Source organism: Alosa alosa, chromosome 4, assembly GCF_017589495.1.
Source record: "Alosa alosa isolate M-15738 ecotype Scorff River chromosome 4, AALO_Geno_1.1, whole genome shotgun sequence".
NCBI lineage: Eukaryota > Metazoa > Chordata > Actinopteri > Clupeiformes > Clupeidae > Alosa > Alosa alosa.
Genome location: NC_063192.1, coordinates 25,617,849 through 25,631,407, shown reverse-complemented (window position 1 = coordinate 25,631,407; position 13,559 = coordinate 25,617,849). Strand labels below are relative to the sequence as shown.

At 39.2% G+C, this 13,559-nt stretch overlaps 1 protein-coding gene across 1 annotated transcript in view; it reads left to right on the top strand.

Annotated features, from left to right (window-relative positions):
• The first annotated feature begins 651 nt into the window (after positions 1-651).
• The window catches only part of b4galnt1a (beta-1,4-N-acetyl-galactosaminyl transferase 1a), a 51,320-nt gene continuing 38,412 nt past the window's right edge, over positions 652-13,559 (top strand). Inside the window, exons 1-4 of the mRNA XM_048241398.1 lie at positions 652-787; positions 2,330-2,640; positions 6,239-6,415; positions 10,365-10,471. Of these exons, the coding sequence (XP_048097355.1) occupies positions 2,429-2,640; positions 6,239-6,415; positions 10,365-10,471 (496 nt within the window). The 5' untranslated portion in view covers positions 652-787; positions 2,330-2,428. The remainder of the gene's footprint in view (positions 788-2,329; positions 2,641-6,238; positions 6,416-10,364; positions 10,472-13,559) is intronic.

Genomic DNA, 13,559 nt, shown 5'->3' with positions numbered 1-13,559 from the left:
TCTCTATCAATGCCTTAAATAATTGCTCATGCCGTATCTGAAATAGCCCACACAAACTGGAATTCATCACATACTTCCCCCCCCCTTACATCCATTTCCTAACACAGTATCCTACGTAACAGAGCTGTGTGTGAATCTTAAGACTATTATTACATCATCATTCAGATTGCAGATTGCTTCCAAAATTGTATTGTCTCCAAATAAATATCCCAACTGTGTGATGTTTTTCTTGTGTTTTGCTGTTGGGCCAAACATTTAATGTGATGTCTCAAAGCATTCACTATACAAAAGCAAGTGCTGATAAAATAAATATCCCAACTGTGTGATGTTTTTCTTGTGTTTTGCTGTTGGGCCAAACATTTAATGTGATGTCTCAAAACATTCACTATACAAAAGCAAGTGCTGATTTAAAAAAAAAAAAAAAAGACAACAACATCATACTATTACCTTGCCTAAAGATGGAATAAAAACTAGTAATAATAGTCTAATGATTCCATAAAATCAATGAAGTAATCTATCCTTACCATAAAGAATATGTAGCCGGTATGGTATCTCAAGGTTTTTAAACCCTTAACTGCAGTTCACAGGCGGGCCCACTTGGGGCATCGGCTACGTATGGAAACAGGCAGATTCTTACGCCGAAAGAAGGGGTAGTGAAGAACAAGACAGGGCGGCATTCTTGCCAGTGTCATTCTCCAATTACCTTCAACCGGATTTTTATGCCTTGCTTGAAACCATGTGTTTGCCACTGCTCTGGAAAAAAGAGGCAATGAAATAATTCTGTCTGGTAAGTCAATGTTATCTTATGGATTGAATGTGTTATTATGCGACATCTGGCTCTGCAAGGCAATCGAGGTGATTTTATTCAGTGCAATTTGGGTTTGGCTGACCCTATGCTGCAATACGAAAATACGCGTAGAAATCCAAATAGTGCCTCTTTAGACGGGATAATGTTTTATATTCACTTAACTTGCGTGGCATCGTTAGATACTTGTTATTTTTTTAATGTTAATTGACGGCATATCCTCCCTGTAATGATAGCTCGTCTTTGCCAGATATGGCCTTCCACATTACGCATCCCCGCGACTTGTCGTGGTAAGGGCTCTATTAACAATTAGCCTGACACTAAGTAGCATATCCAAGGTATTTTGTTGCAACAATTAGTCTATTGCTTTTATTGATTACAAAATATTACTCAAACCAGCTGTAGCAGTAAGCTTGTCGTTTAGCGAATGAGATAATGATGTAACATGTAGTCTGATGCGTCTTAATATATTAAGGTAACTAAAACCGGCATAAATGTCTGCTAGCTAACGTTGTATTTTAATTGTTTATTTGACATGCTAATACATAGGCTTGCTGTCTATATTTAATCGTGGGCCAGAGCTATAGAATTGCTTCACTCAGTACATTTCACGGACTGTTTAGGTGTTAACGGTCAAGTTATGCCCGTCATTGAATACCTTCCGGTTGGCATGAGTTATCTTTGGGTGAAAGTGTACATTTGTAATTTTGCAAAAAGGTTATCAGTTAAAAGGAAGCAAATGCGAGTAAGTGTTTTCAGTTTAAGTAAATCTCTTGCACGTCTTTAGGCATACGTGCCATGTGAAAGTTACAAGATGAAGTAAAGTCAACTGAGTTTGAGTTTTTAAGCGGTTGCTCATTGTAATATTCATCTATTTTACGCAAATCCATGGTTTAAATGACTATACGTTTTCCAATAAATGCTCTTGAGCCCCCCTTGGGAATTCTGCGAAGATTGTAAAGGGGGAGCGATTGAGTATGTGTGTTTGAAAGCTCATGGACTTGGCTCATACTTGTTTGAGTTGAGGAAGTTTGAGTAACGACGTAGGCCTATACTGTAGTGTAGACACTGTCATGTAGGCACAACTGTATAACAACCTTTATTTAGATGACAGGTAGGCCTATAGTGGACAGCCAGATGATTATAAAAGTGTCTTGTGTATGAACTAGTACAGTTGTTATTTCCATGTCGGACCATGCTGACTGCTTTTTTTTTTGCTAATGTCGTCTCTACATGAATTTCACAGTGGTTGTGGTGGTAATTATCTTGGTCAGGACTGTCACCATTAAGCATCAATCAAGATCTCAAAGTGCCAGGGTCAGCTCAAAATGGAGCCTTGCAAGACTTAAATTGGAGTATTCCCCATAGCTTTCCGATTGGCCCAGTAGTGAATCTATCAGACCAAGCTCTTCTCATTTGAAGTGTTTCAAGCATTAGTTAAACTCCCTAGGTAAGCTACAACTCTGTTCTGCTGAGAATCCACCAGGAAGGACCATATTGTTTCTGTTCTTCTCTCCTCTCTAGGCGTCCGATCGTGGTCCCGGTCCACAGAGTTCGAGCCGTTCCTCTCCCCTCCTCTTGTTGCCCCCCTCCCACCACCCCACCCCCAATCCCACCTACTCCATGTGGTCCCAGAAGAAGAAGGTGTTGATGGTCATGGTCACCCTGGGGCTGGTGGCAGCTCTGATCCGCTCCTGGACGCCGCGGCCGTACACGTCCGTGGACGTGCGGCCCAAGCAGGAGGCAAAGATGGAGAAGCTGCTGGGGGACAGACTGCTCCTCTCGGAGCACAAATACGATGACATCCCATACCGTGTCAAGGAGAGTGTGTTGGGGTGGGTGCGATGGCATGTGGCCGCAATAGATTACCTACACGGCTTTTCCTGTATGCTCACGTATTTCCGGTGGAGCGTTAGCTGAGTTACTTCTTTATCTTAAGGCACTGATTCCCTACTGCAACACCCAACCGAGTTTGTGTAGACACTAATTACATTAACAATAACGGCAGGTTAAAACACACCTGGCTCCACTGGAAACTAACCACCAACTTTCATGCACATAGTCTAGAGCAGTCTCGTTTTCCTGAGAGCTTGTTACATCCTTCACTGTTGACTTGACCTGACCCCATTTAACCAACAAGAACACACACTTGTGTGTCATTAGAGGATGTGTTTTTTGTGTGTACCTGGGTGTCCACCTGCTGTTGCAGAAAAATTCTATACGTAATTTCAGCTAGCCTTCTTTTGGTGTCGGTAATAATCTCATTGGATGGTAATAGCCTATATGGTGACTCAAGTGTGTAACTTCTCTTGGCTTACTAATGGACAAACCCAATTCTAAAAGCACGACCAATACACAATTTCACAATAATCATAACAAACAAACAGTTAAGCCCTCATTTAGACCTGAAGGACAATACCTCTCTTTTTGAAGGGCGTGTTCCACTGTGCCTTTTCCCATGCTACCTTGCTACAATATGAATTCTCTAATCTAAAAAAGCTTTTGATAAGACATTGAGTAATAAAAAGCAAGGCATAAAGCTACACAGGGTATAGTCTATTACATAGACATTTAATTATTAACAGAAAACATGCCCTAAATGTCATCAATGAAGTCAAGTCAAGTCAAGTCAGCTCAGAAATATACAAAGGGGCTTGACCATAGAGTGCTTTAAAAACAAAGAGTAAAACTTAAAAATCAATTCTAAATTTCACTGGTAACCAGTGAAGCTCAGCTAAAACTGGAGTTATGTGCTCACACTTTTTGGTGCCAGTGAGGAGTCTTGCAGCAGCATTGCTGAACTAACTGGAGTCAATTTAAATTATATTGGGTTAGGCCTATGTACAGTGAATTGCAGTAGTCTAAACTAGGGATGTAACGATTACCGGTATAATGGTAAACCGCGATAAAAATGTTGACGATAATAATTACCGTTTTCATTTCAAATATCATGATTATCACTGTTGATTACCGCGGAAACCGTGTGTTTAATCCTTCCCAGCTTCATCCGAGCCTGCTTTTGACATACAGTAGGCCTGGTACAATGGAACAAAACTGGTACCCTACTGATTCTGTTGTCTAATTGATGGTTTTAACTACGATTCGGATTCGGCTACACCTGATTTTAAAAGGCAGAACTTTTTCACCGCAAAAATGTGCACTGTATCATGTAGCCACTCTAAGCGTTTTTTATGTTCAAGCCCACATTAAATCCATTCCACTCAATGTTATCAGGAGAATACAGTAGCCTAAAGTTTTATTTTGAACGCTTACTTTGGTCTCACTCATTGCATCCAAATAACAGAAATAGCAAACTCCAAGTTATGGTAGGGTAAGTTAAGCTATAAGCACATAGCTAATTAAACATGAAAAAAAAAGTGAACGGGATACTTTTTGAAACTATTTCAGCTTGTGTAGGCCTATCAGTGGTTTCTGAACATATTGAACACACTTTCAGAAATACCGTGATAATACCGAAAACCGTGATCATTTTGGTCACTATAACCGTGAGGTTAAATTTTCACACCGTTACATCCCTAGTCTAAACGTGAGGTAATAAAAGCATGAATGACTGTTTCAAGATCTTTCTTAGATAAAAAGTGCTTCAGTTTAGCTACTGTTCTAAGCTGATAAAAACTACCCTTAACAACAGAGCTGACTTGCTTATTAAAATTAAGATAGCTGTCGAAAATGACACCTAGATTTCTGACCTGACTCTGCAAGTTTGATGACCAAGGGCCAAGGGCATTGCTCAAGTGTTTTGTAGGGGTGGGGGATCCAAATAAAATCATCTGGACACCCTGGACATTTGAGAGGTCCTTTTGGAAACCCAAAATGAAAAATAGGTTAATTGAGAAATCCTGTGGGTTATGGTAGACAACCAGAATATACAATTGCCCACACAAATTATTAGCACCCGTTGGAGAGAGGAGTAAAAAGGGTTGTGAGAAATTCACTTTTCAGTGAATTAGCTGCTGCCGAACCACAGCCAAGGGTGTTGAAAAAACTTTTGGAAGTTTGTGATTTTGCGCTAATCCTATGGTTGGAGTAGAGTTATTGTTTACTGAAAATTTGATGGACAATGACAAGATGAACAGGTAGTTCTACAAACAGGGCTTATTGCAGATGTGGTTTGTCTACAATAAAGAAGGAAATAATAAAAAACAACAACAAAAGATCGCTGTTTACACACAAAAGAGATTCTATATGTTATTATTATAACACAAAGCATCATCTCAGGCTACAAATGTCTCGGATTACATTAATGAATACATCACAGGGAGATTTAACCCAAAAAGGAATATAATTTCAGTGCAGTGTGTCGGTCGTGTCAAATAGAATGTTACTGACAAGCTGATTAAATTAATTGACACATTTTACATTGGCTTAAACAGATAAACAGGTAAACTTACATTACACGGATGCACATGCATGATCTTGCTGCCATACATTCAAATAAACCTGTGCAAGAAGTAATATTTGAATAGAGTGCCTGGCGCAGAGACGGTGATTGTGGAGGTGGAGAGGCGATCAACAGAGGTGTATTCTTTCCAACCCCACTCTCACTCAACAACAACAACAACTAAGCTCTTTTGAGACTCAGGGCTAAGCACTTTACAGGCTCTCTTCGGGAATATGATGTGTAAGTTCATGTCCCGACTTGATGAGTCTCAAAACTGTATTGTAATGATGCTCACAAGCCCCAGGTGCAGCTCGGTCAGATATCAATCATATTTGTGGAAACATTGGTATGGGTGCCTGTTAAGACTCTCATGAATCAGAGTATGTTTGTATGTGTTTATGTATCTATTCCTTTTGTTGTTGTTGTTGTTGTTGTATGTCTTGCTGTTGGGTCTAGAGCCTGTAATAAAGTTTAAATACAGTACACAGTATATATATATCCTATGAGTAGCACCCACCTGGGTGATGCACGCCAGCCTTTAAGCGCCAGAATTTTCAAGGTTGGATTCTTCTCATTGTTTTCAATGTGAAACTAATGTAATTCACCAAGAGGCCACTGTAGATGAGATTAGATTTTCATTCAGGGTACCTGGAGTGGCAGAGGATATCTGGTCTTGCTGCTGAGTTTGAGCATTGGCCAGAGTAAAACCAGAAAATGATGACAAAACTGAAATGACAAACTATATGTCATGTCCATGCATGAAACTATCAGAAACATACGGTGTCTGGCTCTTGCATCATTGTATTGGTATGGAATATGTCCACTTGCATTTGTATTGGTCTTGCAGAGATCCAACTTTGCACCTGTAACTTTTTACCTGCCCCTCTCAACATAATTAGTTTGAGACTAATCTACGTATCTAACACTTAAGTCCTTAGAATGGATGCATGGCTTCAATGCTTTGCATTTATGAAACTACCCACATCTCTCCGCTGTTAGGCCTGAAACTTGTTTCCTTTTCCCTCCCCCAGTCTCCTGGCCCATAACGGCTGTGTGTGTGAGGGGGAGACGAGGAGCATCAACCTGCCCTACGCCAATCTGCTGTTCCCTCGGGTGTCGGCGCAGAACCTTCACACGGCCTTTAAGGAGTCAGAGCTGGAGGAGGTGAAACGCCGTCGAGCTCAGGAATACAACAGTTTCCAGAAGAGGTGAGTTTAACGCTTTACCCTGTGCCCAAACAAACCTTGGCATGGGACTTCAATGCCACCAGTTTCTGCTCTAGCTGCTTTGACCTGTGCACAGAATGTACCATTTTAAGCTACAGACATATCAAACCAACTTCAAAGACTACTGGAGATGAAGGCTGACTGACTTGTCTTGTGTTGCCTATGTCAGGGCAAAAAAAAGTTGCTCCTTAACATACTGCAAAGCCTACTGACAGCGACCAACTAACAAAGATACATTTTTGCACCTGTGTGATATGCAGATACACAATACATATACACTACTCTTGCTCACCACAGGCAATTTCATAATTTAGCCTTTTCTTGTCAAATATACATCTGATAAGAAGTTGGTAAAGGCACTGGTGCTGTCAGACAGAAGCGAGAGAAACTGCATTATCAGATCCAGTAATACAGGCACAATGCTGTAGTTTTGTATTTGCAGAGGGAAATGTCTAGTGATTACACAGCATATTGCTGGTACATCTTTGGCCTTGTTTGAGGAACATGCTGTCCACTTTGAATACACAAATATCTGGTGACCGTGCACTGAAGGCAATTTCAGTGCAGGTACATTTTAGTCAAATAGTTTTCTTAAAATAGTGTGTGATCAGAGAAGACCCTGCCTTTTAGCATATCCAAAATGTATCCATTGTTTAAAGTATTATTTAAAGTATTTGAGTCTGGACAGCAAAAAACACATTGTGGTGACAAATTGTCTTTGGGCCCGTCCACACGAGAACGTTTTTTGAAACCGGTTAATTTTTTTTTCCGGTTACACCATGTGTCCACACAAGGCCGGCATTTTAGGAGGCTGTAACCGATCTTTTTTGTAACCGGATTCCAAAGTGAGTTTTTTTGCCGTGTTTGCCGGTTAACATTTGCCGTGTGGACAGCAAAGACTCAGCCACTGCACTCGACCAGACACTCTGCTTGTCAGAACAAACCAAACCATTTGTTTGTCATATTAAAATGTTTTACTTTTCCCTGTCATGATATCTGTGCACGCAGTATCAGCTTTTTGTGGCTAACCGTTAGCTTAACTTGGTTAAACATTAGCTTACTACAACCTATGACTATAGCATGTTAATTTCTCCAGTGTAACTTGCTCTATACCTGACTACCATCGTAGTGTGTATGTCTGAGTGTGCATATCTGTGTATGTGAGTGTATATCTGTGTGTGTGTGTTTATTCTTGTGTGTATCTGTGTATTTGTGTGTGTGTGTGTGTGTATGTGTGAGTGTGTATGTCTGTGTGTATGTGTGTGTATATTTTTGTGTGTGAGAGTGTGTATGTGTGTGTGTGTGTATGTCTGTGTGTGTGAATATGTGTATGTGTGTGTGTGTGTGTGGGAATATGTGTGTGTGTATGTCTGTGAGTGTGTGTGTCTCTGTGAATATGTGTGTGTATGTCTGTGAGTGTGTGTGTCTGTGTGTGTGAATATGTGTATGTTTGTGAGTGTATGTCTGTGTGTGTGAGTATACCTGACTACCATCGTAGTGTGTATGTCTGAGTGTGCATATCTGTGTATGTGAGTGTATATCTGTGTGTGTGTTTATTCTTGTGTATATCTGTGTGTATGTGTGTGTGAGTGCGTATCTGTGTGTGAGTGTGTGTATGTGTGTGTGTATGTCTCTGTATGTGTGTATGTATGAGTATGTGTGTGTGTTTGTAGGTGTAGAAGTATGTGTGCATCTACAGTAGATACAACATTCTATCCCACCGGTCACTATTGTGACCGTTAACATGTTTACTCATTCTGCAAACACACCAAAGACATTTGAATAATTATAAATGTATATATCATAACTAGACACCTTAAAGACCATATGTAATAAAATATTTGTCCTATGTTTATTTTAACATACTTTAAAACACCTTTTATTTGGGAGCTGTGAGGCCGTCATCCTCTTCTCAAGGTGCAACCAGGAAGTAAACAGCTCTGGTCATGTGACAATTTACTCAAAACATTTGACACTGCACACATTTCACTGAAACACTCTATTGTTTCAATATTTACTGAAAGAGTATTGGGATATTCCCCAGTTACAGTTTTAGAGGCTTATAAGTACATTTTTTTGTTTTTTTGGGGTGAAATGGGTTAAGACCCCATATGGAAAATGCATATTATTTAATGAGGTTTTATCACTGAAAACGTTTATTTCTGAAAACTTTGGCCAAAGTTGAGATGTGGGAAAACTCGTGGTTTCACTTTCATCAAGGGAAAACAGCGCTGTTGCATTGCAACCTCGTTCGTTTGAAATCTCTGATTGACCACCTGTTCGAGGGATTTGCGACAGCCTTTCCCAGCTGTTTAACATGTTTGTAGCATATCAGTGTTCAACAGAATTATTTTTAAAAACGGAGGGGATATAGGCTATCATTTTTTTCCTAATAGCCTACTAGGCCTATGTATCTCTTAGATTTCGCTAATGAGTGTTGTAGGCTAGGAGTTTTTGACGGCACTAACTTTTACAAAAGACCAGAAAACAATGTTAAGGCATTTGTGGAAAAGAAGGATGGTTTGTGTGTTTTCTTCCTACACCTCACGGTAAGCTATTTCGTTGCTCTGATTGGTTAGGTCTACCCAATTGAGTGCAGAGGCATTCCCCCCCTGTATCGGTTGAAACACACCCCATAATTATGTCCCAATGGAGCAGTATCAGACTCATATTCTGACTAGAATTGAGTATGACTACGTCAGGCTATGTAGATGCACATGTTCCCTACAAATACAACTTCCTTAGATCTATAAATTGCCTCAGCAATGTTTTACAACAAGCAGATTTGTGAGCAAACCAGATAATGTATAGTCTTACAGGAACGCAATTCATGCTGTAATTGTAAGTACGAGAGAGAGAGGAGTAGTTCGCACACTGAAAGAAATTACTTAAACAAAGTCTTCAGAAAGGAGTTTTTCCATTTAATTTTGGGAGCAAGAGCAGACGTTTCAGCTGTCCGGCTATTCTCAATGCTCACAGTGAATCAACCGCCGACATACAATTAACAAGTACCCAGTTGGGTTAAGGGTAATCAAGAGACAGGGGTGGTGGGAGGGGCTTTAATTGTAATTGTAAGTACACCAGATCATTGTAGACTTAAGGCATTATAACTTGTATCTTGGTTTTAGAAATGTGCTGTCGAAAAATTCATATCAAATTATTATGGTAAATGGACTGCATTTATATAGCGCTTTTTTCGGCTCCTGCGAGCACCCAAAGCACTTTACATTATCATGCCTCACATTCAGGGGCGGACTGACAATCTGTGCGTTCTGGAAAAGTCCAGAACGGCCGTCCATCCGACGGCCGTCGACTGCCTGGCTCAGTGCCTCATTGGCCAATTAGGGCGACTGTCTAGCTCTCCACATTAATATACGTCACTCAGGCTTAATGAAAGCTATCAGTATGTCTACGCTACCAGTTGTCATTGTCATCCAAAAAAGTAAACATTTGCGCCATCGCGTTTCCAATGAATGATACTAGGCAAGATGATGCAGCCTTTATATTTCACCCCTCTCTGTGGTTCAGTCTTGCTCATAGCCTTGCGTTTCAAAAACGTGCTAGAATTGAATTCCATGTGTGCAGAACAGGTGGTGACTGTCAGTTAGAGCCAGTCATCATGGAAGAACTTGGGATAGGCCTATCAAAAACGAAAAAACAAGGCAACATAAAACTGAGTGGGAGAACAGCGACATTTAAACAGTTTTCCACCAAAGGTAGGCTATGGTCCTGTCCCAATATTTAGACTATTGACAAACTTTACCCCTCGACTCCTCTACCTCCTGAGCCACTGCCGCTCCTATAATGATCTGTTAAAGCATTCTAATAATAATAATAATAATAATAATAATAATAATAATTATTATTATTATTATTATTATTATTATTATTATTATAAGGTTTGTGGTATGAGTGCTCTTTCTTTATGTAGGTCCCAGACTGCTGCAGACCTGCTTATTGTTGCTGAAGCGAACAGCCCTCTGCAGTATCCCACCCAAGGTGTAGAAGTCCGACCCCTCAAGACCATCCTGATACCTGGTAAGGGCAGGGCATACCCCTCAGGATTGTAGTGTAACATGATGAGTATGGAAAGGGCCTTGTATCTAGTGTTAATTTTGTCACCTATTTTTAATTTAGTCTTAGTCTTGTGACGAAATGTCCTTTTTAGTCTTTGTCATATTTAGTCATTCAAATATAATTTTTGTTAATCAAGTTTTAGTCGACTAAAAGTCTCGTCATTTTAGTCTAGTTTTAGTCAAAAGAAAACTAAAAGTATCTTAGTCTTAGTCAGTTTTAGTCAACACATTTTAGTCTTTTTTTTTTAACAAATTATTTCTGATTACCATTTGAGTCAAATAGTGTTTCACACATCTCAATTTTCCAACAATATTGTGTGTCCACAGGGCTACTCGTCTGTTATAATTACTCATTCTGATTTTTTGTCAGTCAGTATGTTTACATGCACAGGTAAGTCGAGCTACAGTTATAGCTCGGCTGGGATTTGACCATAGACAGTAAAAGATTTGACTGGACCACTGTCATATTCGTAGACCAGTGTTTCTCAAAGTGTGGTCCGGAGATCACTGGTGGTCCGCGAGCAGACGTGGTAAAATATAATATAGATGAGTTGTTTGCAATATTGAACCAACTTGTATGTAAAACAGCTCTGCAACACTGTCTATGTAAGATATGCCAGTTTAAATCATACAGTATGAATCCACACAATAAGCAAAGTGCAAAGACAATAAGCAAGGTGGTTCAGTGAGTAAGCCTATTGTGTAGACTAATTATAGGCTACTGTTGAAGTAGGTCTAATCTTTTTTTTTTTTTAGCTAGGGTTAGTTAAGTGGTCGTAGGCCAAAGTATTAATGTTTTACTCCGCCTCGCTAGATGGCGATATGCGCCCAAACACAACACATTCCCCAAACAGACTCTCCATCTTAGCCATAGCTAACTTGCTAGCGAACTTAGCATCATCAGTCTAACTAGTTAAATAGTTGACATTACATGATGAACATTTTCGTATGGACATTCTGGGGGATGTTAATTTGTATGAGAGAAGCTTCAACTTCTGGGTATGTAGCATTGTGGCATAAAGCTTAGGTAGTTATCTTGCTAACTCTGGCAGAAATCTCCAGTGTTCTTGTTCCATGTAGTTTCGTGTTGCAGCCACAGGGTTGCAGCAACAGCACGTAGACTAGCCTACAGGAAAGCTGTTGCGTATAAACTCATTCGGCATATTTTGAAAACGTTTTGTAGACGAAAATGAAGAGAGATTTTATCTTAGTTTTTATTTCATGCAAAACATTTTAGTCTCGTCTTTTTTCGTCAACAATAATGCATCTTAAGATAGTCTTAGTCAGTGTTTCAGGACATTACTGCCGTCTCGTCATCGCCTCGTCTTAGTCATGAAAAAAAAGGTCGTTGACGAACATATTTCCTCTCGTCTCGTCTGACGAAATTAACACTACTTGTATCAATATTAATCAAGTTTAATGGAGAGGGAGGCAGAGAGAGGGGGCCTTAGAAGTGGAGCAGCAGTCAGTGGAACACAGGTGGAAGCAAGCTTGAGCTACTCAACTTGTACCATGGGCGTAGGTTTGCATGGGGACCATGGACACTTGTCCCCACCAATATTTTGTGATGACAAAATTGTCCCTACCAGTATTTTATCAAACTCATTCTTATTATGTTTGTTGTGAAGATGTAGCCTATCCATTTTGATATTCTCATAACAGTGTTTCCTCTAGATTTTTTTTAGCAGTGGCAGCAGCCAGGCCATCTGCACCCCTACCTCCCCACAAAAAAAGTCACACTAAATATCAGAACGTTACATATAGGCTACAATATGGAAAAACCTGGCATTTCATTAGAATGTATTTCATTTCTATGGCTGAGACGTATAGGATCTGTAGCCTATAGATTAATTTGAACCTATAGCATCGTATTAACTAGAAAAACATTTCCTGAAGGAAATACAGTGCATGAAAATGCAAAAAATATGATGTAAAATATCATACAGAGTAAAAACAAACTATATTGGTTGCTAGGTAGATGAGGTTTAATATAGTCGGAATGACTGAACAGTTAAATAAGTGGATAGTTTATATAGTTAAATGATTTGCTTGGTAGATAAGGTTTAATATAGTTGGAATGATTGAACGGTTAAATAGGTGGATAATTTAAATGGTTAAATTATTTAGGTAGATAATTGACGATAACTGACAGTTGGAATGGCTCTAATATTTGCTAGCAGTTATGCTAACTATGTTATCAAAGATAATAATGTTAACCAAGTTACTTAACTTAGTTAACTTAGCTAATGTTTTCATTTTTAATAGTTATGTTAACTAGCACTATGTTAACCATGTGACTTAGGTAACCTAGCTAATCATTTTTAAAAGTCATGCTAACTATGCTAACTAGCATGCTAACTATACTAACCATGTTACTTAGCTAACTTAGCTAATCATTTTAGCAGTTTTGCTAAAAATGCTAACTAACATGCTAGCATGCTAACTATGCTAACCATGTTACTTAGCTAACTTAGCTAATCATTTTTAGCAGTTTTGCTAAAAATGTTAACTAACATGCTAGCATGCTAACTATGCTAACCATGTTACTTAGCTAACTTAGCTAATCATTTTTAGCAGTTGTGCTAACTAGCATGTAAACATGCTAACTATGCTAACCATGTTACTTAGCTAACTTAGCTAATCATTTTTAGCAGTTTTGCTAAAAATGCTAACTAGCATGCTAACATGTTAGCATGTTAACTATGCTAACCATGTTACTAAGCTAACTTAGCTAATCATTTTTAGCAGTTTTGTTAAAAATGCTAACAATGTTAGCAATGCTAACATGCTAACCATGCTAACTAGCTACAGTGGGTAGGAGTCATAGTTGATGACAAGTAACAGTTACAATGGCTGAACAGTTAAAAAGTTCAGTAGTTTAAAGGGTTAAATTGTTTAACAGTGAAATATTGTAGTGAGGACTTTTATTTTGAAACAGTTTTTGGCAGCGGAAGCAGTTGAACAGGATGTGTAGTCTTAATAGAGCCAGTTTGTATGCTTAAAGCCTGAGACTGGCAGTTGATGCAGGTGGCCCGAATACCTGCCATAGG